At 44.1% G+C, this 25,163-nt stretch overlaps 2 protein-coding genes across 2 annotated transcripts; both read left to right on the plus strand.

The window, feature by feature from the left end:
* Positions 1 to 920: 920 nt before the first annotated feature.
* Positions 921 to 9,406, plus strand: LOC136653223 (vomeronasal type-2 receptor 26-like). Its single transcript, XM_066630130.1, has 5 exons — positions 921 to 1,054; positions 3,335 to 3,626; positions 6,303 to 6,530; positions 7,881 to 8,007; positions 8,508 to 9,406. The coding sequence occupies exons 1-5, from the start codon at positions 921 to 923 to the stop codon at positions 9,404 to 9,406; spliced, it is 1,680 nt and encodes a 559-aa protein (XP_066486227.1).
* Positions 9,407 to 19,218: 9,812 nt separating this feature from the next.
* Positions 19,219 to 23,432, plus strand: LOC136653224 (vomeronasal type-2 receptor 26-like). The gene is made up of 3 exons (XM_066630131.1): positions 19,219 to 19,392; positions 20,357 to 20,483; positions 22,534 to 23,432. Exons 1-3 carry the CDS (start codon positions 19,219 to 19,221, stop codon positions 23,430 to 23,432), a joined length of 1,200 nt encoding a protein of 399 aa, XP_066486228.1.
* Positions 23,433 to 25,163: the final 1,731 nt, after the last annotated feature.

The following is a 25,163-nucleotide window of genomic DNA, read 5'->3' on the forward strand; positions in this document are numbered from 1 at the left end:
AGACATAAGGAGTTAGGATTGCGCCCTTATAACAATGAGATGCTATATAAACCTCCCGTGTTGTTTAGAATGAGTTTAGAGAGGGCCAGGGGCGCGATCAGTCTTTTGCATGACTGTTTCACCTTTATCATTTTGCATATGCTTCCTTCAGACTCCTGCCAACATCTAGCAAAAGGAAGTACCATGGACTGTGTGCTGACGCACAGGTGCAGAGAAGCCCATAGGAGGGCAGTCTTCATTTCACTGTGACCTGCCACTCAAAGACATCTGTGACAAAACTGATGCTGACCTGATAATGCTCTAAATGGAAACAGGAACACTGCATTTGGAAGGGACGTTTTGCAACGAAGATGGTGGTGATGCTGCTTGCATTACTGCTTTATACTGTATGCAAAACCTGTTCAATTAACTGTACAATATATGACGATCCTCTTCCTATAATGCACCAGTTCTATCAGCCAGGGAACCTTCTCATTGGTGCTCTTGTCTCTCAGGTTGTCATCGCTCACAACTGTCCATCTTTCAATGAACAACCAACAAGAATGTTCTACGGTGAACCTGTGTAAGAGATTCTTACTTTCTTGTTTGGGTTTCTGTAATGTATTCAAATTATAATCATACTGAACTTGTCTTAAGAAACAAAGTGTTTAAATAAATATATAAAATAAAATAAGGACACCCATTATGGAGTAGATACCTTATGGAGGGATTAAAGGGATTTAAATTCCATTTCCCTCTTGAGTTCTCCCTTCCCCCTCCCCCCACAGTGTGCCTGTTTTTCATGGAGATGAAGCATGGGGGGGGAAGGATAGTATTGGACTGTAATAAGGGTAGGGGGACTGGAAACCAAGTCCTATCAGAAACTGTAAAAGAGCTTGATATGTTTAGCCTGAGGACAAGGAGACTGAGGGCCCAATCCTATGCAGCTCACCACCAGCGCGCACCGCTGGTGGAGCGCCATTCTAGCTCAGCACTGGCCGGCGCAGGGCTATCACCGGAGGAGCACCGCTGCTTTGCTGCTCGGCGGTTGCGCGGACCACTGGGCAGCAGAGAGGTAGGTTGTGGCATGGGGGAAGGCGGGGTGGATCTGTTCCATGGTGGGGGAGATGGGGAGAGGCTGGGGAGGAGCCGTACTGGGGGAGGAAGGGAGGCGGGACTGGTGAAACTATGCTCCACCAGATTCTGAGCCTCAGTCTTGGGCCACCGGCCCAACACGGAGGCTTTTACTTCTATGCTGATACTTGGGTTGCCATAGAATTGAATGGCAGAACCCTGCCACTGCAGGGTTATTCTCCTTACCTGGGGGAAGGGGACAAAAGTACCCTTCTCCCGAGGAGCTGCCTGTGACAGACGGGTGGAAGCCTTTCACAAGTCAGGCAATTGGCAGGGCAATAACCCAATCACCCTCTAATTACTTAACCAGCTTCTGCACCTTGCCAATTTGGCCTCTCAACCTGAGGAGCCCACAGACTGTATAACAAGTCAATTTGTCCTCCAAAGCCTTGGCTTCCCAGCCAGAGTCCCCATTTGGCTTGTAACAGGGTGCCAGGCACAGTTACTGGGCATCAATGTAGCATAAGACCAAGTCACTGGAAGCCAGTCCCATTTACCACCAGTTTCTCCCTTCTATGGTTCCAATAATCCACACAACTGAAAATAGATAGGATTTATTAAAGGATAGAAATAACAAGACAGGCACTTTGCTTAGACCTAAGTTTAGGAATTTAGATTGTGCATATGGTACACACCAACATTAAAATAATAAAATCTAACTCCTAACACTAAGACTAACTATCGCTCACTAAGTCTCACAGCAATGAATTTCAGTCCAGCAGTCGGCCCTACTGTGGTCAGGGTCTGTCCATCGTAGAACATAGTGGTCAAAGCTCAGGCCTCACAGGCCAGAGAAGAACTAAGACAAAGGATATTCCTAACAGGTGATTCTTATAACTGATTTGAGCTCGACAGCCAATTAGAGATCCGAACCAGTCAAAGGTTCTAGTGGTGGACATGCAGTTAGGGAGCTCGCTCATGAAGGGTCACTCCTCCCAACCTGAAAACCTGCAGCAGGAACAAGTTCCTAATCAAGCTGCCCTTGGCTAATCAAGCCACTATAGGAACAGCTATCTCTTGGAGAAGAGGGCCGGCCACTACCACATCCCTCCGAGAAGCTAACTCCTCAGGAATGTCTTAACTAACAACATTCTCACAGCTGCATTGGGTTATCATGATTCCAGGCAGGCAACATGGCTTCAGTCAGAGGCCTATGCTCTTATCCAGTTGTGCCCTTCCCGTAACAACACCAGTACTGCCCGCTGAGTGCACAGGATGAAGTAGCAGCCATTTTCAACACCGCTGCAGCCCTGGGTGCCAGACAGCTCAGGATTAGGCTATAAGAAGAGATAGGATAGCCAATGTCAAGTACCTGAAGACTGTCATGCAGGTGGAGGAGAGCACTTACTTTCTGTGGCTCCAGAGAGAGGTCTAGAAGTAGTGGTTTTAAACTACAGGAAAGTAAATTTAATAATAATAATAATAATAATAATAATAATAATAATAATAATAATAATAATAATAATAATAATAATAATACTGGTATTTATATGCGGCCTTTCTGTTCATCAGATAACTCCTCTGACTTTATTCAAGGCAATTCACATAGGCAGGCTACCTCTCAATCCCCAAGGGGATTTTTACAATAACAGAAAGGTTCTATCTTTCAAGAACTTCACAACATTTCAGATGGATCTTTCACGATCTGGTATCACTTCTGGGCCCCTGTTGCTTCCCACACTGGCTGACAAGCAGCTCCATCTCTCACTTGAAGGGCAGCCAAGACTCTTCTCACCATTCACGGAGCTGCCAGTGGCCTCGAACTGGCGATCTTCAGATGTTATATTCAGGCTAATAGAGGCTCTACCCTCTAGACCAGACCTCCTGCCTCATTTAGGCTAGAAATGAGAAAGAATGCTCTAACTGAAAGAACCGTACAAAACTGGAAACATCTGCTTCATGCAGTTGTGGGCTTGACTTCATTGGATGTTTTCAAGAAGAGGCTAGGTGGCTACCCTCAGTGATGCCATAGTCACATTCAATGAGCAGGGAATTGGGTTCAACTAGATGACCTCCAACCTACCTTCCAACTCTACCATTGTAGCCAAACATTTAAGAAATCTTCTTGTTTTCACTTGCTCCAGAAGAAGCTGTTGATGAAATTTGTCGTACAATCATTTCAACTGTGCTAATTTCAATTATAATACATAGTTGTCACAATGCTCTGTTTCAAGAGCCCTTTTTTCGGTTTGGACAAATTATTTACTCACTTTCATTACAGTTCAGTACCAAAGTACTACCAGCACATCTTGGCCTTGGCATTTGCTGTAAAAAGTATCAATGAGGATCCCAAAATCCTAGCAAACATCACTTTGGGTTTCAACATCCTCAACAGTTATTTCATTGCACGCATAACCTATAAGGCCACCTTGAACCTGCCTTCTTCACAGCACTGGTTTATCCCCAATTTCAAGTGTGATTCCCAGAATAAGTTAGTTGCTGTCATTGGAGGACTCATATTTGAAACCTCTGCCAATGTGGCCACCATCCTACCCACCTACAAGATCCCACAGGTAGGTCAGATGCACGAAGGGTTAATAACTTTGCAACAATAACAAATGATTTACATCTTTTGTAATCCATCTGAAGAACCATCCATTCTCTTTCAGCTCATCTATGGATCATTTTCCCCAGCACACAGTAGCAGAATGTTGTACCCTGCCCAATACCAGATGATCCCAAAGGTAGAATATCAATACAATGGGGTTATCCAGTTACTTCTCCATTTCCAATGGATATGGATTGGGCTCTTTGCTGTGGATGATGACAAGGGGGACCGGTTTTTGCGTAAAATGGTGCTTCTCCTTTCTCAGAGTGGCATCTGTTATGCCTTCATACTAAGAACACCAAGACTGACTTTTATAGATCAGTTGATAGATCGGTTTCTTAGTATGCAGGATAATTATTCAGTTCTTATGGTTACAAAAGCCAATGTATGTTTTGTTCAAGGAGAACCTCAATCCCTTCTTGCTTTGTTTGCTCTGCTGTTCTTAGCACACTTTCACTCATTGCCAGCTGTGGGTAAAGTCTGGATTGTGACATCCCAATGGGATTTTGAATCATCTGCTGTTCAAAGGATTTGGGATATACAGGTCTTCCATGGTGCCATATCCTTCACAGTTCATGCAAATCAGCCACCTGGATTCCAACAATTTGTTGAGACCGTAAAGCCCTCTTGGATGAAAGGAGATGGCTTTGTCCAGAACTTCTGGGAGCAGGCATTTGACTGCTCATTCAAGAAGGACATCTGGGACGCAGAGAGTAAACAATGGTGCACTGGGGAGGAGAAGTTGGAGAGCCTTCCTAGTACCTTTTTTGAAATGGGCATGACTGGCCACAGCTACAATGTCTACAATGCTGTCTATGCTGTGGCACATGCTTTGCATGCCATGCACATATCGAGTTCCAAAGTCAGAGAACTAGGAAGGAGGATGGAATTTCAGAACATGCAGCCGTGGCAGGTAATTGCATCTCTGTGATACCACTCTATTTACAGTCCAAGCAACCACCACCACCACAACAAAAACAACAGCACAGGGTAATAGATCATCTAAAGATACTTCGAACTCTATTCATAACTTTGCATAAAACAATTCCATCAAAATTGTAGTGATCTACAGTGCAGTCCTGTGCATATCTACTGAGAAGTAAGTCAAACTGTGTTCAGTGGGACTTCTCTCAGGTAAGTTGTGTATAAGTTTGCTATCTAATGGCCTGATCGTATTAGGTGGTTAGGCCCATGAGAAACATGTTCTGGAAGCATCACATGCTTTCTGGCTGCCGCAGACACAACAGCAAAGTAAAGCATGGTCAGGCTGTCACTACATACACCAAGCAGCTAGGTCCATGAGGCAATGGACGCGGGATACCTGTCAACTGAGATAGGGCTGCGCAGGGGGGAGAAAGGGAGGGGGTTGAATGGGCAGGAGAAGGGTAGAATGGGGAGGCGATGGGGGCAAGGAGGAGGGCATTCTTGTCCCTGAACCCCTTCTCAAGCGTGATCTACCTTCACCAGTTTATGTGAACTTGCACTAGCAATATTGCTGATGCAGGCGATAAGGATAAGAACGTATAAGAACATACAAAGAGCCCCATTGAATCTGGTCAAAGACCCATCTAGTTCAGTTTCCTTTATCTCTCAGACCCATCAGATGCCTCAGGGAACATACTAGACAACAAGAGACCTGTATCGTAGCACCACTCCTTGATCCTGGCATTCTGGTGTAGCCTATTTCTAAAACCAGGAGGTCGTGTGTACCTATCACGGCTTGGAATCTTTGATAACCTGAATAGACACTGAGGCCAGGCACAGGTTTACTCTGAGGCAATGGAGCAAATGTTCTGCAACCTCACGGAAGTCTCCGCATGCTAAAACTTCCCACCCACCCCAGAGCCTTGCATTGGCTCAGCTGGCCCAATGCAAGGATCATCGAGTAAGCCGCCATGGAGGATGGATTCAACCTCCATGTGCTGGCGCACTACCGTATGCCGGCGTGGCTTACTCCCAAGAAGGCGCAAACGTGGTTTACGACATGTTTGCAACCCTGCTGGGCAGGTGCAAGTGAATTGCGCCGGCCCATGTGCGCTTCTGGATTGCGTCCTAAGCGTTATTTATCCTTGTTCATGATATACAAAAGTGTCATTGGAAGCAAATGACTGGAATGGTTATTCTCATAAGAGCATAAGAATACATAAGAGAAAAGGAAAAATGTCTCAAAAGATACTGCTACCTATGTGCAATTTTGAAAGTCGATTAACAGTCCTGTTTTATGCCCCGTTGCTGCTGCCGTAATGGCAGGATGCAGTTTATTCTGTCAAAATCAGCAGTCCAGAACTATTTGATTCTGGAACCAATTTGTGCCAGTTGCTGTCCCCTCTGGAGCCAACCAACATGCCCCCTTTATCTCTTCTGACTTGCACCAGCTAAAGTGCTGGCAGAAGACCAAGGAAACCCATTGGTGGTCAAAGAGCATATGTATAAGAGAGGATATTTTCCCTTTTCCCTCCCAAACCTCTTGATCAGCCCCCCTCAATCATTGCAGGCACAGGAACCAGTTCCAGTGCAACAACATGCTATGGTGGGGAAAAGCGTAGACTGGACCTTTAATCTAACAAAATCATTGACTGAATGCCACAACCCCAATTTCAGCCCTTTTGCCTTCTTGTTTCATGTTTCTCCTTCAATCCAGCTCCATCCCTTCTTAAAGAGCATCTTGTTCAACAATAGTGCTGGAGAGACTATGCACTTTGACGAAAATGGAGAATTAATAGCCGGCTTTGATGTGACCAACTGGATAACTTTTTCAAATGGTTCGTTTCTTAGAGTCCAAGTTGGAAAACTGGATCCTCAGTCTCCTCCAGGCCAAGAGTTAACTATTAACGAAGACCAAATTGTGTGGCATCAAAACTTTAACCAGGTTAGGCTTAGCCCCCCCCCACACCACATACCCCCAATCACCACCTGCCGAGCTGCTCCACCTGATTGTCCCATTCTCTTCCAAAGCACTCTGTGAGTTGATAGTTGTTTGACCTTCCTCTGTCTCAGCTTTGCTGCCATTTCTTAGAGTGTGGCTCGCAGGAAGAATGCTGAAAGAGGTTCTGCTTCCAGGGTTCTCCGAGTGGATTCTCTTTACAAAGAGCAACCATGCAGCCAGTGGTGTAGCTAGTGTGGGGCTGGGGGCAGTCTGCCCTGGGTTCTACCCTCAGGGAGGGTGGCACTATTATTGACCAAAATCCCTTAAACTGTGTTTGTTAGGAATAATACCATCATGTTATATACCATTCGATATGTAATTTACAGCAGAATGCAGTGGAACAAACTGGAGTGAAATTTCTCCATTCCATCTAAAATTATGGCCAAAAAACCAGAAAACAAAAATGCAACTGTCTCATGTAACAAAAAGTACAACTTCCTTAACTCAAAATGGACCAATGATACTGATTGTTCAAAGAGCCAATGAGATGTTATTATGATACAGCATTGAACAAATAAGGTGTTGACAAGGTGACACCAGCGGTGGATTCATTGTTGGGGGGGGGGCATGAGCACCACCTTCATTCCAGAGCCCTGTTCAACCAGATGGGCAGGCCTGGGCTCCTGACTGAACTTTGGCGTCTGTGGCCAAGTTTGATGGGCTGGTATACCTGGGCTCCCATCTGGACTTTGAGCCCAGATCTACATGGCAGGTAGACCTGGGCTCCCATTTCAACTGGAGCCACCTCTTCTAGGTAGTAGACCTGGGCTCCCGCCCAGAGTTAGAGCCCAAATCTCCCTGCCAGGTAGGCCTGGGCTCACATTCCTACCACCCCCTGGAACTCTCTTCTAGACTGGTAGACCAGGGCTCCTGCCTGCTGGATAGACCTGGGCTGCCATTTGAACTGCCCTCTGGAGTCACTTCTTCTAGGAAGGTAGATGTGGGCTCCAATCTAGAGTCCAGATCTGTCAGGCAGTCCTGGGCACCCATTCCAACTGGTGGTTGATTTTGCTCCCCATCCTGGCAGGCACCCTTACCAGCTGGCAAATTAATTTTGTCATATGGGGTGGGTGACAAAAATTTAAAGGTCCCAGGTGTCAAATGATCTAGCTATGCCACTGCGTGCAGCTGGAGCTGGAGAATGAAGCAGGCTCAGACTTGGGGAAGAAGAGGGAATATCGGCATTGAGTTTAGGCATTGCATGAATTTGGCACAGACCTGCTTCCACCCATCATTACAGTGGTGATTACTGCTGCTAGAACTATGCCTGTTCTTTTTTATATTTATGAACAGGTGGTGCCCCTTTCCTTGTGCAATGACAACTGCTCTCCTGGCTACAGCAAGAAAAAGAAGGAGGGAGAGACATTTTGCTGCTATGATTGTGCTCCATGTCCGGAAGGGATGATCTCTGACCAGATAGGTAGGAGAAAGATTGCGTAAGACCTTGGCTTGGCCACTCTTCTCTCTTTTCTCTTTGTAAATAAGGAAGTGACTTTTTCAGGGTAGGGAGAGAAACACTGTCACTTCCCTGTTGCTACAGCCCCAATGGGTATTGGATGCTCAGCTTTTGCTCCTCTACCTACCACTACTTAGTACAATGCGTATATTTTCCTAAAGGGCCATTGTGACCCACAACATCCAACAATGTCAGCTTTCTGTCCCTTAAATAGTACGTGGAAACTTCTATAGTACTTTAAAAGTATTCAACGTGCTATGCTTTGCAGTCCTTATAAATAGAACCTATCACAAACCTGAAGGTGGGAACACCTGGAGAAGGACTTCTGTAAAACTACTCCTGTATTTGAGTATGGGCTCAGGTGTTTCTTTCACCAACAGCTGTTCCTAGTAATAGAACACTTCTCTTCCATATAATAGTCAACTTCCTCAAACATTTAAGCCTCCCTTCTTTTTCTTTTCCAGACATGGATGCCTGTGTCAGATGTCCAGAAGATCAGTATCCCAACAAGCACAAAAGTCAGTGTATTCCCAAGGTCATCAGCTACCTCTCCCACAAAGAAAGCTTAGGGATCGTCTTAATTTCCTTTGCTATTTCATTCTCTCTGATCACAGCTTCAGTGCTTGGACTGTTTATAAAGCACCAGGACACTCCCATAGTCAAGGCCAACAACCGCAGCCTCACCTACATTCTCCTTGTCTCCCTGCTTCTCTGCTTCCTCTGCTGCTTGCTCTTCCTTGGAAGGCCCAGAAGGGTGACCTGCCTTCTGCGACAAACTGCTTTTGGCATCATCTTCTCTGTGGCCCTTTCCTCGGTGTTGGCAAAAACCATCACTGTGGTTCTGGCGTTCATGGCTACCAAACCAGGATCTAGACTGAGGAAATGGGTGGGAAAAAGATTGTCCAATTCCATTGTTCTGTCAGGCTCTTTGGTTCAAGCAGGCATTTGTTTGCTTTGGTTGAGCACTTCCCCTCCATTCCCAGATATAGACATGCACTCTGTGAATGGGGAAATCCTAGTGGAATGTAACGAGGGCTCAGCTTCCATGTTTTACTGTGTCTTGGGCTACATGGACTTCCTGGCCCTTGCCAGCTTCACAGTAGCTTTCTTAGCTAGGAAGTTGCCAGACACTTTCAATGAGGCCAAGTTCATCACCTTCAGCATGTTGGTCTTTTGCAGTGTTTGGTTGTCCTTTGTTCCTTCGTACCTGAGTGCCAAAGGCAAATACATGGTGGCTGTGGAGATCTTCTCCATCTTAGCCTCAACTGCTGGGTTACTGGTTTGCATTTGTTTCCCTAAATGTTACATCATTGTGCTGAGGCCTGAGCTAAACCACAGGGAGCAGTTAATGGGGAAGAAATGAAGATGTGCTGATGTCTGTGTTCCATTCTTATTCATATTCCCTTCAACATCATAATAAATTGGGGACACCATCATCCATGCCACAAACTACTATTCCTGCAGTGCTTTTGTTGACAGCATCATTATTTTCTTGGTATGGAAAAGGCTTCAACTTTTCATGAATCTTTTCCCTTATTCTTCCAAATGGAACACTTACAGCACAAACTGAAACATATTTCCTCAAACATAAGGCCCACTGAGCTCAATGGGACTTACTCCCATATAAGTATGACCTTTGCTATACAACATCCCCACTTTCTTATTTCAGAGTTAGACTTTTCTTTTTAAAACGGAATAGCTGCCATCTGCCGTTCAAAGGCTTTGGGATATACAGGTCTTCCATGTTGCCCTGTCCTTCACAGTTCATGCAAATCAGCCTGTGAACCTCATTCCTGTCAAAAGCACTTTTTATATGCTCTAGAACTAGTTTCCTCACTCCATTTTGACAGTACTTTCTGCCTTGAGGAGAGCCAATTTCCAACCCTATAACTTACTTTAGTCTTTCCTTCTACTTACCCCTCACAACAACTATCCATGGATCACTTTCCTGCTGATAGCATGCAGTTCTCCCCTGTTTCTAGGCCTTAAGAAGCATTTTCCACAACCCCATACTTTTTGGACCATATTCATTTTCTCATTGTCCTATCTTTGTCTCCCTCCTGTTCATTCAACCTAGTCAAAATTTAGCAATGCAGAAAGACTCTTTTAGTACCTCCACAGCCAGACAGAACACTGATAATCTTCTTGGGAGGAAATGATGACCACAGTCAAACTATTTTCTTTTCTCAGCCCAAATGTTCAGAAATGTCTGTCTAATGGTCAAACATGTTTAGTTCTTCTCTTGGCCTACATTGTAGTACAATATTTTTGCTATGCCTTTATTGCGGGGGGGGGGGGGCTCTAGGCTAGTCATTTTGGGGTCACTGTGGGAGGACACTATGGGAGGCAGTGATCAAATCAAAGTTAATCGGTTTGATTTCCTCCCCTCAGGTGACATCTTTCTAGCCCAGTGTTTCCCAAACTCTGACAGAGGAGTTGGGAACCAGGTAAATGAAACCAGGTAAATGGTAAACCAGGTTTGTGTGAGAGGGGAGGGGAGCTTGGAGGGGGGCAGTGCTGCAAGATTGCTCTGAATCTTTGTCCAATAGGGGCTTGGAATACCGGCTGCCATGTCCTCAGAGTTGTCCGTTCTAGTATCATACATCAGTCCCCAAGAGGCTTTTCCTGCTGGATATTTAAAAAATATTTAGAACCGCACTCCATAGTAATACTTAGCATTTGTATAGCCCTTTTTGAATGTGCAAAGCATGTCACATGAATTGCTTTGATGTAGGTCTCACAACAACCCCATCATCTATGTGTGTATTATTATCCCCATATTGCAGCTGATGCTGTGAAGGACTAGCTTGCCTAAAGCCACCTAGTGAGTTCAGGACAGAGCTGTGATTCCAACTAGAGTAGTCCTGATTTGTTGTACAAGTTCTTAAACATTATGCTACATCAAGCCTAAACTTTAAACCAGTCAACAACTTACAGCCCAATCCTATCCTTGGCTGCAGGGCCTAGGAGAGGGGGGTAATATGTACCTGGGCCCAGAGTCAGGAAGGGGGTTCAGGAGCCAAAGGAGGGGGCCCAGAAATGTCCTGGGATCTTACATTCTCCAATCTCACCGCTCTTGCAGGATGCTGGGGGCAATACTGTGGGCACATGGCCACTACTACTGCCATCCACACCAGGCCCAGGATTGCACACATTCCTTAACAGTGTCACATCTGGGAGGAAACTGACCTGCTACAGTAGCTCTTTGGTTTGTGGACCTGGACTCCAAAGACTATTCCAGCTGGTGCCACTTTCTGCCTGCCTGTTTTACCCCCATTGCAACCCCCACATTCTGTTTCACCCCTCCCTCTTTGGGAAGGGGCCCAAAGGAAACTCTGTAGCCCCTGATAACATCCTGTCTGAGGCCCTGCTTGGCTGGCCTACACGATGCAGCACAGTTGAATTAGCTTCTGCTTTATCTGGGGAGTGGCAGGCCTGGGGGGGGCTTGGACAAAAGCCCCAGGCACCATGCCTGCCACACCCCTTTCGCTGTCACCTCTGCCCACCTGCCGTGCTGCCCTGCCTGCCTGTCGGAGTCGTTCTGTCATAACGACAGGCGAAGTCCCTTATGGCAATTGAAGTGCAAGAGAAGCCTTCTTAGGCTTCTAACATGATCTTAAAGAGTACTTCTGGTTTTGTTGGGAAACCAGAAGAACCTTTTAGGATTGCGCCAGAAGCTTCAGAAGGTTTCTCCAGCCCATCAGAGTGCTGCGCGAGACTCCATGTGCTTCAGTAAGTGTCCCCTGGGGCAGTAGCATGATGTGGGGAGGCAGCATGATGCGAACCTGGCCCTGGGGTGGCATAGGGCTAGATCCGTTACTACTGAGGGGCTAGCTGGGGACCAGCCACTGAGGGAGACATTTTTTTATTTACCTCCTTCACTGATCCCTCATCAACTAGAGGCCTACTCAGAGCTACACTATCTATTTTGCTGGTGTAAATCTCTTAGTGCCAGTTGAGCCCAGGATGTTGGTTTTTTGTTTGTTTGTTTGTTTTAAAGTTCTGTTCCAATGTCATAAACATGTTTCTTGCTACAGTTTTACTGGAAATTCTTAATTCTGAATGGATTATAAACTACCCTTTAATCATTGAAAGAACTGTAATTATTTCTCCTGATTGTCCAAACCTGTGGGAATTTTTAGTGAGGGGATTTAGTTTTGTTTAGCAAAACAAATCATACAGTCTGCGAAGTTATAAATTTCCCAAGTAGCAATCAGAGCTTGTACTAGAGACGAGGCTCAGAGAAATCAGCACCTGCTAGACCTCTGATCTTTGTTCCCTGGGCGACATATTCTACCTCTTTTCCATTTTCTCTACCACCTACCATTTTCTCTACCATCTTTCTTTATGAAATTACGGGACATCCAAACTCTGAATCCAGCTAAAAAATAGCATCAGGGATCTTCCAAAAGGATCTGTGGACAAAAAAGCATGTTATTTCTTCTAGGAGAACAAATCCACTTTATTTACTTTTTTTAAAAGAGTAACCAGCTACAAAAGCATCCTAACTCTTTCCTTTGTTTAGAAAACCTTCTGCATTGCCAAAGTGGAGGTTAAAGCCATTCTACAAGAATGCTTACCATGGCACTTGATTGACTACGGATATAGTGCCCCATAGTCAACCTGGGATGTAATTATATTAACTTCCATGTAAGTGCCTTGCCTCAGTGCTTTGATCAGGTGCAGTCATTTTAGTAAATTAATCACTGTGAAATGATATAAGTATTGCGTTCCACAGTAGAAGTATTTTAGTATTTGGGATTTGTATTTGCAGTATCCTTTCTCAACACTGGGGAGCTAAGAGAGCCCCCAGATAGCATGGATGTCTTCCAGATAACTCACTGTTGACATTCAGCAGGAAATTTTTGTAAAGTTCATCAAGATATTAGCTTCAGCAGCCTAGCATTACAAATCTGTACTTCTCCCCCTCCCACATTTTACATGTTGCCAGCAGGTGGTCCAGACATGCCCAGATGTAGTCATGATGGTGTTGCAGATCAAAAGAAGGGAATTTTTGTGTAGGAGAAACACTGGCACTTTTGCTCAGGGTGGTAGTTTTATTGTTCTGCTGGCGCTGCTTCCTCATATCAAATGCAAGACTGGTATTGTTAAATGCAGGGGCTATGAGCCCCATCCTCCACTTCATAAATATCATCATCCAGGGGAACTCATGGTTGGTGGCATTACTTCTCAGGCAGCCTTCACCTCTGGTTCACTGGAATTCACTGAAGAACCTCCACCAGCACTGCCTGAAGATCTTACGTAAGGAGTTCTTCTTCTTCTTCTTCTTCTTCTTCTTCTTCTTCTTCTTCTTCTTCTTCTTCTTCTTCTTCTTGTCATCATCATCATCATCATCATCATCATCATCATCATCAACAACAACAACAACAACAACAACATTTCCTCTTTTGGTTGAACTGCAGGAGCAGCATTCTCAGAACAGTGTTTTATTACATAGGGTTGAACAAAAAAATGGAATTCCATTTAGGGAATATTCAGTAAAATCCACTGCTTTATTGACATTGAAAATAAAACAACTTCCATTGCACTGGAGTGTCTAAAACTCAATTGGTCTTTTCACATTTTCCTTTGAGCTTTTCCAACATATATTTAATATTTTCTTCCTCCAGTTTCTCTGCTATACCATGTTCCTCCATGGGTACTCTGCCTCACTCTAGGCTTCCCTCTTTCTATACTCTCTATATCACCCTGAGACAAACTACGTGTTACATTACGTGCATCATCATCAGTGCTGATATACTTAGTCCTTTCCAAAATATTTGAGGTGTGTGTGTGTGGGGAGGGGGGGTGACCTTTTCAGATCTAGACCATAGTTGTGAGGCTTAAAGCAAATGGCCATTTTAATCAGTATCAACATTAAGGGTGGTTGGGAAAAATATCTCTGTCTTTCCAATACAGTATTTATGACCTGAAAATTATTAAACTGGGACAACATTCATGGCAGTTCTGGAGAAAAGTAATGTGAAGTAACCTCACAATGGGGTCAAAGTCAGCTCGGGATACCTGACACTGGGTAGCCTAGTCTGCACTGACCTCTTACTTGATCTAAGAACAGGGGACATACATGGGTAAAACACAAGCCTTCTCTGTCATGTACAGATTTGCCCTAAGATCCTGATAGCTGAAGGTGTTATGGACTGAAACTAGCATCTGCATACAAAGCATGTACCCTCCTACTAGTCAGGGTTCTTCCCCAGCTATGCTTCCTCCAGACTCAGATCTCTCTCATTTCCTTTGTGCAATATTTTGTGGCTACTTGGGGACGTGAAATCAAAAAAATGTTCCTAGAGAATCCATGTCAATATGATCAAAGACATCATTTCGCTCTGTTATTCTCAGTGATTGATAGCCCTGCGTTTTAATTTCAAATATAGAAAAACATTTAATTTCATGTGAGATGTGTTATAGGAACATTTCAGCTGGTGGGTGCTGCTAGAATGTTCGTGGGATTTGATATCAAATCACTTGGCTTCAACACGGAATGTTTCATTTTATATTCTTCTGATAGAGAATTCAACTCTCATTCTAGTGTAGTGCCTAAGAATTACCAGCACATCATCTCTCTGGCATTTGCAATAAAAGAGATCAATGAAAACCCTCTGCTCTTACCCAATGTCACTTTGGGCTTCCACATCTATGACAGCTATTACAATGCAAAGTGGACCTATCATGACACAATGTTGCTCCTATCAACACTGGACAGGTTTCTCCCCAACTATAAATGCGGCATCCAGCATAACTTGATGGCAGTGATTGGGGGACTGGACACTCACATTTCCCTTCATATTGCAACGATCTTGGATATCTATAAGATTCCACAGGTAGATAGTGTGTGTGTGTGTGTGTATGTGTGTGTGTGTGTGTGTGTGTGTGTGTGTGTGTGTGTGTGTGTGTGTGTGTGTGAGAGAGAGAGAGAGAGAGAGAGAGAGAGAGAGAGAGAGAGAGAGAGAGAGAGAGAGTTTTGCTTGGCTGGGGAAAAGGCAAATACGTTTTGCTAAGTGAAACTGATATTGATTGAAGCAACAAAGAGCTAAGAATGTATGCCATATGTATTAATAAATGCCAGAGAGAAATTTTGGTGAGAAGAGGGGTGGTGTCAGGCTTTAATTGCCATGGAGATGCCAATCAGAAAAGAAATCTGACCAGATTCACCTCAGAACCTCAGCAGTGGTGTTAGTGGTTGTACCCAATGCATTGTCAAGGAGCCAATTGGGGACATCTGGTGGGCAAGTGCAGGACACTGGCGCTAATAAAGCAAGCTGAAGGGAGAAACCACTACACTCTTATGCATAACCAAAATCAGATTCCCATTGGAAAATGCTAGTAGTTTAGTGTTGTCAAAGAGTGGGAATTTTGAGGCAAGTCATTGCCAGGGCAGTTGTAAACCACCTTGTTGGGTCTTAGGCAAACCACTTCTCTGTTTTCCATTTGTATTATCGTAATAATAAAATTCACTTTAAAGTGTCTTGCTGACAAAATGGATGAGATTTGCTTTGAATTGGAAAAGCTGACATATGCTTTTGTTACTTTCTATTCTCCCTCATTTAGATCATCTATGGTCCTTCTCCAGTGATGACTAGTAGAACCCCAAAACTTCCATTTTACCAGATGGTTCCTAAGGAAAGCCTTCAGTATGAAGGGATTCTCTCTTTACTCCTGCATTTCCGATGGACATGGATTGGGGTTCTTGTCATGGATGATGATGACGGAGAAAGATTTGTGCGAACTGTACTTCCAGAGTTTTCTGAGAATGGCATTTGTTTTGCCTTCGTAGAGAGAAAACCCAAATTTACTTTTGTCAGTGAATATGTGGACATGATGAAGCAGGGGGCAAAAACACATGATAAAGTCATGGACAGCACAGCCAATGTAGTAGTTGTCCACGGAGACTCTTTTTCCATGATATTTTTGAAGTGGATGCCATTTTTATCAGAACAAGAACACGTGGTGAATAAACGAAAAGGTAAAGTGTGGATACTGACCGCGCAGGTGGAGTACATTTCATATGTTTATCAAAGAGATTGGAATATGGACACATTCCATGGCACTATCTCCTTTATGATGCACTCCAATGATCTTCCGGGATTCAAGCCATTTGTTGAGAGCAGAAATCCTTCCAGTTCAACTGGAGATGGCTTTATCAAAGATTTTTGGCAGCAGGCCTTTGGTTGTGCCATCCCAAATCCAATTCTGGGCAATGTGGAGGGAGATGTTTGTACAGGAGAGGAGAGGCTGGAGGACCTTCCAGGGTCTCTTTTTGAAATGAGGATGACTGGCAACAGCTACAGTCTCTACAATGCTGTCTATGCTGTGGCTCATGCTTTACATGCTGTGAGCTCAGCTCACTTTGAGCACAGAGTAACAGCGGACAGAGGGGAACCAGAGCTCCAGAATCAACAACTGTGGCAGGTATGGACTAAGTACCCTCATGTAGTCATTCTCTATACTAAGGTTCTCCATCTGTATCCATCTGAAATGCAGACACAGCAGTATACACACACACAGAACCCTCTCATACACTTCGTAATGTTTAGCATTTTTCCAGCACTTTCTAGCATTCAGAGAATTTGACATGTATCATCTTGCTCTTTGGTTACCCCAAAAGTCCATTTGATGACAGTGGAACCTTGTCCTAAAGGGCCACATAGCCCAGCTGGTCTTGGGCTTCTGGCCATTCTGCTCTTCTGGTTGTTTTACTCTTTGCCTGTTCTGCCTTCTCCTTAGCGGTTGCTACTTTTCAGCGAGATTTCATCACTGATCCTTTATCATTGGTTGAAAGACCAACATGGAATCATTTCCCCACCCCTGAAGTTCATGTTGCATTGTTGGTGGCACACGGTATTTGCAGGAGGTGGACCTTGGCCAAAACCAATCCTAAAATTAAGAAGACAAAGAAAGCAAATAGTCAGGAATAGGTGTTCCAAAAACACAGGTGCCTGTTGTTTGTGGGCATGTTAGTTCTGGAACAAATGGAAGGAGCTATGAATGGGGCTTCTGTGAATGCATGGATAATCAGAGGTGGTGAAATAAAGTTGAATGTACATTCATACATCTCTCCGTTGTCTCTAGTGGATTTAAATATATCATAAAAACAGGCAGCCCAATGCCCTTCCATTGCTCCTAATGTAATAAGGCAATGCCTCAGCAATTGCAGGGGTTTGATTCTGGGACTCCCTGCTGATACCATAAAATGTGTTAAATAAAAACCATTTTGTAAAATTAAAAAGTGCATCCCTTTATAACTGAGGTTTGAAAACAGCTTTTCGTACTGTTGTAGAGAGGCAGTCAGCAATCAGAAACGCAAAGGACCCCTTGCCTATGCCTGGCTTAGCTGAAGAACGGAATGATCACTTGAATGACTGTCTCTCTACAACAGTAAAAAGCAGTTTTTTAAACTGATTTTAAAGGGGTGCATTTTTCTCCTTCTCCAGGGATCAGCACATTCCTTCTCATTCTCAGTGGCCATTCGTGTTGAGTCAAATCTGTGAATAAAAATCCGTGTATAACAAGGTTGGGCCTGTATAACAAAATATTTTCACACACAAGAACAAATGGGCGCAGTCTTTCCTAAGATCTTGTAGTCAAAATCGTTTATTGTATTAGCTAATAGCCATCACAATGAAATAAAATATATACAAGTCCAGGTGTACATCAAAATACAGACAATGATGAAATAAAATCAAAATCAGGCGCAAGGCACCTACACCATCATATTAAGGAATCTCCTTTACAGTCTGCCGCTATTTCCCCCAGGTAGTTCTGGCAGCTTTAGCAAACAATGCTACACTATAAGTGACCGATGGGTCACAGTCAGAAAGTAACCAGCACAGTTTCATTTGTAGATTCTCCCCTTGCAAGGTAGCCAAAATAGGCTCCAGAAATCTTTCCCTAGGATTTTGATAGAGCTGGCAGAAAAGCAGGTAATGTGCAATATCCTAAGATCTTGTATTTTCCTTTCCCAATTTAGCTCCATCACTCTCTGAGAAGGGTCTCACTTAACAACAGCGCTGGGGACAAGATCTGCCTTGACCAGAATGGAGTGTTAATAGCTGGATTTGATATTATTAACTGGATTATTGTCTCTAATCACTCCTTTCATATAGTGAAAGTTGGGAGGATAGATCCCCAGGCTCCTCCAGATCAAGTATTCCTCATCAATGAGACTGCCATAACATGGCATAGCTTGTTTAATCAGGTAGGGTCTGATTGTTGGAAGACTGGAGGTCGCTTAGTTTTGAGGGACTTCAGGATGAGCAAGGATGATTTAATTAAACCATGTTCACCCCTTATAGAATATTCAAGGCCCAATCCTTTCACCTACCAGTCTATAGTATACAGCTCCACTGCTGGGGTGAATACAGCATGCTATGGTGGGGGGGGGGGGGTAAGGAAGATTTTCCGTCTTGTAGGCTGCCTAGCAAACAATGGGTGTACAAAGGCTCACAGTGTTTTAAACCTTGAGGCACTGGCCCAGAATACTTGCCTGGAAAGAACCAAGGATGTAGCTGTGGAAACCACAGGCAATGAGCCAACTGTTGCCTCAGTACAGGTTTGTCTAATACTGCTTCCTTTAACTTTTGAGGTCTTCCCATCCCCCTGCTGAACACAGGCATTCTTGGTGCATTCCAACACCTCCAGGAATGCTATCAGAGATCTCTTCCCCCTTTTCTTTTTTGCAGTTTTTTATCTGATGAAGAGGGAAGTTGTTATGAGTGCTTGGGAGTGCCTTATCCCCATTTTTCCTTAGCTTCCTTGAAAGCTGTTCTACCACTGAAATTACATCAGACATTATAATGGAATTCTATGTCTCCTTCTTTACCTTTTTTCTTTCCTTCCTGTCTTCCGTTACCCTTTAGTCCTGGCCCACCTCACCCCAGCAGTGTCTTTTCTAGTGGCTGTCTGCTGGTGTTGCATCTTTTTAGATTGTGAGCCCTTTTGGGACAGGGAGCCATTAGATATTTGATTTTCTCTGTAAACCACTTTGTGAACTTTTTGTTGAAAATCAGTATATAAATACTGTTGTTGTTGTTGTTGTTGTTGTTGTTGTTGTTTAGTCAGGACTCAGGCCCCTCAGGCTATTGGAGGAGATTTCTGTGGGCTGCTGGTGATGGACACTACTGCAGCTTTGGGGAGTCCTCCTTGCACTAGCGCACCATGGAGGCCAGGCAACTCCAAGCAGCTGCTGACTCGGTAGTGCTGGCTGCACTCTTGGTGCGGGCAGCAGCACAGAGCCTACAGTGTTCTGGAGCAGTGCCTGAGGACAGCGTAGCAAGGTCAGCGATGCTGTTGCTTGCTCCCAGCTCGCCCCAACAAGCACTCCTGGTCCAGGTGGGTCTGGCTTCACCGCACCCCATTCTAAAACAGCAGGGAAGTCAAGGAAGTGGCAGGCCTCCCTCAACCAACATTGCTTTGTTCTGGTTGGCCTGCTTTGACCAGACTGTGGGGACATGATAGACCCATGACTTCGTCTAATGCACCCAAGCTACAGCTTCCCCTTCCTGCTACTTTGAGGGGTAGTATTGGGTCAAATGTCATTTTCCCTCATGTCACAGACAGTGCGAGAGACAGAGAGAGAGGGAGATTGGGGCAAGTAGGGAAGACAGATCAGCCTCTTCATTCTTCATTGATTTTCTAGGGACCGTTTTTGGGGAAAGAGGCAAGCCTGAAACAGACTGATTCCCCCCAATTTTCTCCAGGATCAGCTTGGGGCCATACCCTCTCATGTCCACATCCAATCTTCCTGGGAACCAGAAACAAGTCTTAGAATGAATTAAAAGAGTAGTTGCTGAGGTGGTGGATGCCAGGGTTACGGGCAAGGAGAATTCATGTCTTTCCTCCTGTGGGAAAGGGTTTCAAGGGATTTATAAAGGGAGGGGACTAAACATTCCTGACTCCCCAATCTAGCCCCTTTGACTATCAGCCCCAGTAGTTCTGGGACCAGCAGGTCAGATTCCCTACCCACTCAAGTATCATTAGGCAGGGCCAAGCTGTTGACCTGAGTTAAGGGAAAAGGAACTTGCACTCACTGCCATGTCAGAGTACAGGTGAAAAGATTGTCTAGAGGACATAAGGTCTGGTTCAGTGATTCACAGTCATCTGAAGCCACAGTATACTTGGATTCTTCGAAAGAAGAGTGAGCTGTCAGGGGATCACCCCAGATCATGTGGATAGGTTCTTTCTCCCTAAGTTATTTTCCCAGCACCTGGGTAAAAGAGGATCCAACATTTGGTATTAAGGATTCCACACTCATTGTTCTCAAGAGCATCATCACCCTTTCTCATTTATACACCAGGCATGGCCTTTATCTGTATGTACTGAGAGTTGTCATCCAGGTTCGAGCAAGGAAGTGAAGGAGGGAGAGCCCTTTTGCTGCTATGACTGCACGCCATGTCCAGAAGGGAAGATTTCAGACAAAGAGGGTAAGAAAAACAATGTACTAAACTATCAGATTAGCAGGTCCACAGCTTGGGGGTCCACCTGGACTCGCAGCTGCTCCTGGATACCCAGGTGGCGGCTGTGGCTAGGGGGGCCTTTGCTCAGCTTCGGCTGGTGTGCCAGCTGCGGCTGTACTTTGATTGTGCAGACCTGGCCATGGTGATCCATGCCACGGTTACATCGAGGCTAGATTATTGTAACACGCTCTATGTGGGGCTGCCCTTGAAGACGGTTCGGAAACCACAACTAGTGCAGAATGCGGCGGCCTGTGTAATTACTGGTTTGATTCTGTCAGTCCGCTTGTCCAGCGGCTACATTGGCTGCCCATTTGTTTCCGGGCCCAATTCAAGGTGCTGGTTTTGACACTGCTCTGGGCCAGGGTATCTTAGAGATTGCCTACTCCCGTACAATCCGGCTCGTCCTCTTAGGTTATCAGAGAAGGCCTTTTTACAAGTGCCACCGCCTAGGGAGGTACATGGAGTGGCGGCAAGAAATAGGGCCTTATTAGTAGTGGCACCAACGCTATGGAATTCCCTTCTCCTTGACTTAAGAACTGCTCCCTCTCTTGAAACTTTTCTGCGAGGCCTGAAGGCCCTTCTGTTTAGACAAGACTTCTGAGTTCCCGGCCTTTTTTAACATCTTTTCAACATCTTTTAATATCTTTTTAAACACCTGGTTACAGGCCTGATTCTTTTATGATTTACTGCTCTATGCTCTTTTTACCTGACTACTTTTTTATCTGACCACTGTTTTTATGATATGTTGTTAATATGCTTTAATCTGTTTTTAAATTATTTTTTTAAATTTGTTTTAACCTTGTTGTAAGCCGCCTTGAGTAGAAAGGCGAGGTAGAAATAATAATAATAATAATAATAATAATAATAATAATAATAATAATAATAATAATAATAATAAGATTGGGTACAATCCACAGGAAAATGCTCATTAAAATCATGCATATACCAAGGTAATTCTTTTCCATGTTTCAAATACATAGAACATTTCAGTAGCATTTCTTGGTTTGACCCTGAGATATTGAGGATTCTAGAAAGTAAGCTTTTTCCAAAACAGCAGCTGCCACTGGAGGTCAAATGTATGATGGGCTCAGTCATGTTTTCTGGACATGCCTGACACATACTTCGAGGCCCACTCTCACCCTTTGGGCATTCAGCATTTATTTCTGCAGGCAAATGTTGGCTGCATGGAGCATTTCAGGAATATTCAAGTCAGGTATTTCCAGGACAATACAAGATATCAGCTAAGTCACTGCTATATAGTGATACTTAGAGCCTCACACAAATTATTCTGATGTAGTTTTCACAACAATATACACAACTATATCCTTCAAAAAGAATATAATGGAAATGGAAAAGGTGCAGAAAAGGGCGAACAAAATGATTAATGGGCTGGGGCACCTGTCTTATGAGGAAAGGCTATAGCATTTGTAGCTCTTCAGTCTAGAAAAAAGGCACCTGAAGGAGTACATGATTGTGATATACAAAATTATGCAGGGGATGGATAAAATGGATAGGGGGATGTTCTTTTCCCTCTCACACAACACCAGTGCCAGGGAACATCAACAAAAATTGAGTGTCAGGAGAGTTAGAACAGACAAAAGAAAATATTTCTTTACTCAGAGTGTGGTTGGTCTGTGGAACTCCTTGCCACAGGATGTGGTGATGGCATCTGGCCTGGATGCCTTTAAAAGGAGATTGGACAAATTTCTGGAGGAAAAGTCCATCACGGTTAACAAGCCATTATGGGTACATGCAACTCCTTGGTTTGAAAAGTAGGCTGCCTCAGAATGCCAGATGCAAAGGAGGGCACCAGGATGCACATCTCATGTTGTCTTGTGTGCTCCCTGAGGCATCTGGTGGGCCACTGTGAGATACAGGAAGCTGGACTAGATGGGCCTTTGGCTTGATCCAGCGGGGCTCTTCTTATACTCTTATGTTCTTATGATAACATCAATATGATTGTTTGTATTTGACATGTACCTCTGCCATCTTTATTCTTGCATAATTTCTTTTTCAGACATGAATGACTGTTACAGCTGCACAAGTAAAAAGTATCCAAACAAAAACCAGGATTTCTGTATTCCAAAGATTGTAACCTTCTTATCCTACGAAGAACCTTTAGGGCTCAGTTTAGCCTGTTCTGCTATTTTCCTTTCCTTCATCACTGCTCTAGTGTTAGCGACATTTCTCAAGCACCACAACACCCCCATTGTCAAAGCCAACAACAGAAGCCTCACCTATGCTCTCCTTGTCTCTCTCTTCCTCTGCTTCCTCTCTGCATTGCTCTTCATCGGACATCCTCGGGCAGTGACGTGTCTCCTCCGGCAAACTGTTTTTGGCATCATCTTCTCAGTGGCTGTTCCCTGTGTGCTGGCAAAGACCATCACTGTGGTTCTGGCCTTCATGGCCACCAAACCAGGATCCAGGATGAGAAAGTGGGTGGGGACAAGACTGGCCAACTCTGTTGTTGTTTCCTGCTCACTTCTTCAAGCAGGCATTTGTACTGTGTGGCTGGCAATGTCTCCCCCATCCCCAGATATGGACATGCACTCCGTCATTGGAGAAATTGTTCTGCAGTGTGACGAGGGGTCACCCATCATGTTTTACTGTGTCCTTGGCTACATGGGGCTCCTGGCCAGTGTCAGCTTCTCTGTGGCTTTCTTTGCTAGGAAGTTACCTGACAGTTTCAATGAAGCCAAGTTCATCACTTTCAGCATGCTGGTCTTTTGCAGTGTTTGGCTCTCTTTTGTTCCAGCCTACCTGAGCACCAAGGGAAAATACATGGTGGCTGTGGAGATCTTCTCTATCTTAGCTTCCAGTGCTGGACTGCTGGGCTGCATCTTTCCTCCCAAATGTTACATTATTCTCTTGAGACCTGAGCTGAACAAGAGGGAACAACTTGTAAAAAGAAACTAACAATGAGTAGAAAAAGTGTCCGGTTTAAATACAAAAAAATATTTAACTCAGATGTGACCCCTTCATTTCCTCAACATTAAATTGCTTTTATGGCCTTGTAATGAACTGGTCTTCTTCAAAGTAAAGAGAATAAGCATGATATTTCTAGTTAAGACAGTCAGTAATTGTCCTCATTGACACAGAGACCAATAATCTCTACTATTCTTAGCAGTGATTTCCATGGTTTTTTTTTCTCCTTTTGATCTTTTGGACCTGCCAATTGTTCATGTCAAAACGATGGGTTGGGGGATAATCCTTTCATACTATGTACATCCGTCTGGGTAACAGAATTGCGGCAAACTCTTCTACTTGAACGAGTTGAGAATCTTGTCCTTTTCACCTTGAAACACAACAGGCTCACCAACACTGCTCCAACCTACTTCCCTTGGCAAGGGCACAGGATTCAACGTGGGATTCAAAGTCTTTTATCTTGTGAGACATCTTAAATTCTTTTTGAGACAAATTTCTCTGATGTAGATATCTTATTTCTTTAGACTGCAGTTGTATGCACATGTTCCTTTGATCCCCTTTGAACACAATGGGACTTACTTCTGAATAGAAATGCATACACATGCAGTGCTAGTTTCAAATGTACTACAAGATTATTTCATTCATTCATTTGTCCATTTTATACCTTGCTTTTCTTTTGAGTCAGCAATCAAAGCAGCTTACAAAATATAAACAGCTAAGAAAATTATTCTTAATTTAGATGGTCTGTTCTAAAACCTCTCTTTTTTTTTTTTTTTTGCTCTGTACAAAGTTCCAATAAAGGTTGAATGCTTAACTTGGATCTCTGACTTCTCAATTCATTTTAATTGTTTGCCTATCTTTTTTTTCCCCAGTAGGCCTCAAAGAGACTAACAAAACAAATAAAAAAACCCCGTAAACTCACCCAATAAGTATTACGACCCATAATCTTCTATTGCTTATCTGTTTCTATTTTGACGCATGCTGGAAAACACATGGTACTCGTGAATGTGACCCTGGGTGCTTGCCAGGAGAGGAGGTCCCCAGCAAGTACAGGTCCAACCTTGTTATCTACTGATTTTTTATACACGGGTTTTACTCAACTCAAATGGCCACTGCAAATGAGAAGGAATGTGTTGATCCCTGGAAAAGGGGGGAAATGCACCCCTTTAAAATCACAATTTAAAAAACTGCTTTTCTTACTAGTATTTTAGAGAGACAGTCATGCAAGGGATTACAGGTTAAACCTAATTATCCACAGATTCCACAGATTTTTCTATCTCAACATGATAAGAAGGGCCCTTCAAATAAAAGGAAAACAGTCCTTCAACAACAGTTGTCCCAGTTAATGCGAGAGAGGGCAGCCAGCTGACAATCCATCCATCTCTCCAGGCACTTAGGCAAGCGACCCCTCCCTTCCCCCTGAACACGTGAAAGGAAGATAATCACTTTGCTCTGGGTGAAGGGAGCGCTTGGAGTGAAGCCTTTCTAAGCTCCTGGAGAGAGACTGATTGATGGATTGTCTTCTTAATGACTCTGTCTTATATCACAAATGTCAGCAAGGCTGTTTTTATATCACCTAGCAAGAGGATATTGTTTTTTAAATTGATTTGCTTCAGTGCAATTTCAGGGCCTCAGATCTACAGGTCAAGAGGAAGGTCTACAGATCTACAGGTCCATTGCCATGTCAAGGAGACATGTTAATGACCATGCTTAATCTTTCTC

Source organism: Tiliqua scincoides, chromosome 5 (assembly GCF_035046505.1).
Source record: "Tiliqua scincoides isolate rTilSci1 chromosome 5, rTilSci1.hap2, whole genome shotgun sequence".
NCBI lineage: Eukaryota > Metazoa > Chordata > Lepidosauria > Squamata > Scincidae > Tiliqua > Tiliqua scincoides.

What these genes read in the sequence shown, in the direction of transcription:
- LOC136653224 (XM_066630131.1), top strand. Translation starts at nt 19,219, where the DNA reads ATGGAGGCCAGGCAACTCCAAGCAGCTGCTGACTCGGTAGTGCTGGCT. An exon ending in AACAAGCACTCCTGGTCCAG is followed by an intron (nt 19,393 to 20,356) that starts GTGGGTCTGGCT and finishes TTTATACACCAG; the next exon opens with GCATGGCCTTTATCTGTATG. An exon ending in GAAGATTTCAGACAAAGAGG is followed by an intron (nt 20,484 to 22,533) that starts GTAAGAAAAACA and finishes TTTCTTTTTCAG; the next exon opens with ACATGAATGACTGTTACAGC.
- LOC136653223 (XM_066630130.1), top strand. Translation starts at nt 921, where the DNA reads ATGCAGCTCACCACCAGCGCGCACCGCTGGTGGAGCGCCATTCTAGCT. An exon ending in GGCATCAAAACTTTAACCAG is followed by an intron (nt 6,531 to 7,880) that starts GTTAGGCTTAGC and finishes ATTTATGAACAG; the next exon opens with GTGGTGCCCCTTTCCTTGTG. An exon ending in GATGATCTCTGACCAGATAG is followed by an intron (nt 8,008 to 8,507) that starts GTAGGAGAAAGA and finishes TTTCTTTTCCAG; the next exon opens with ACATGGATGCCTGTGTCAGA.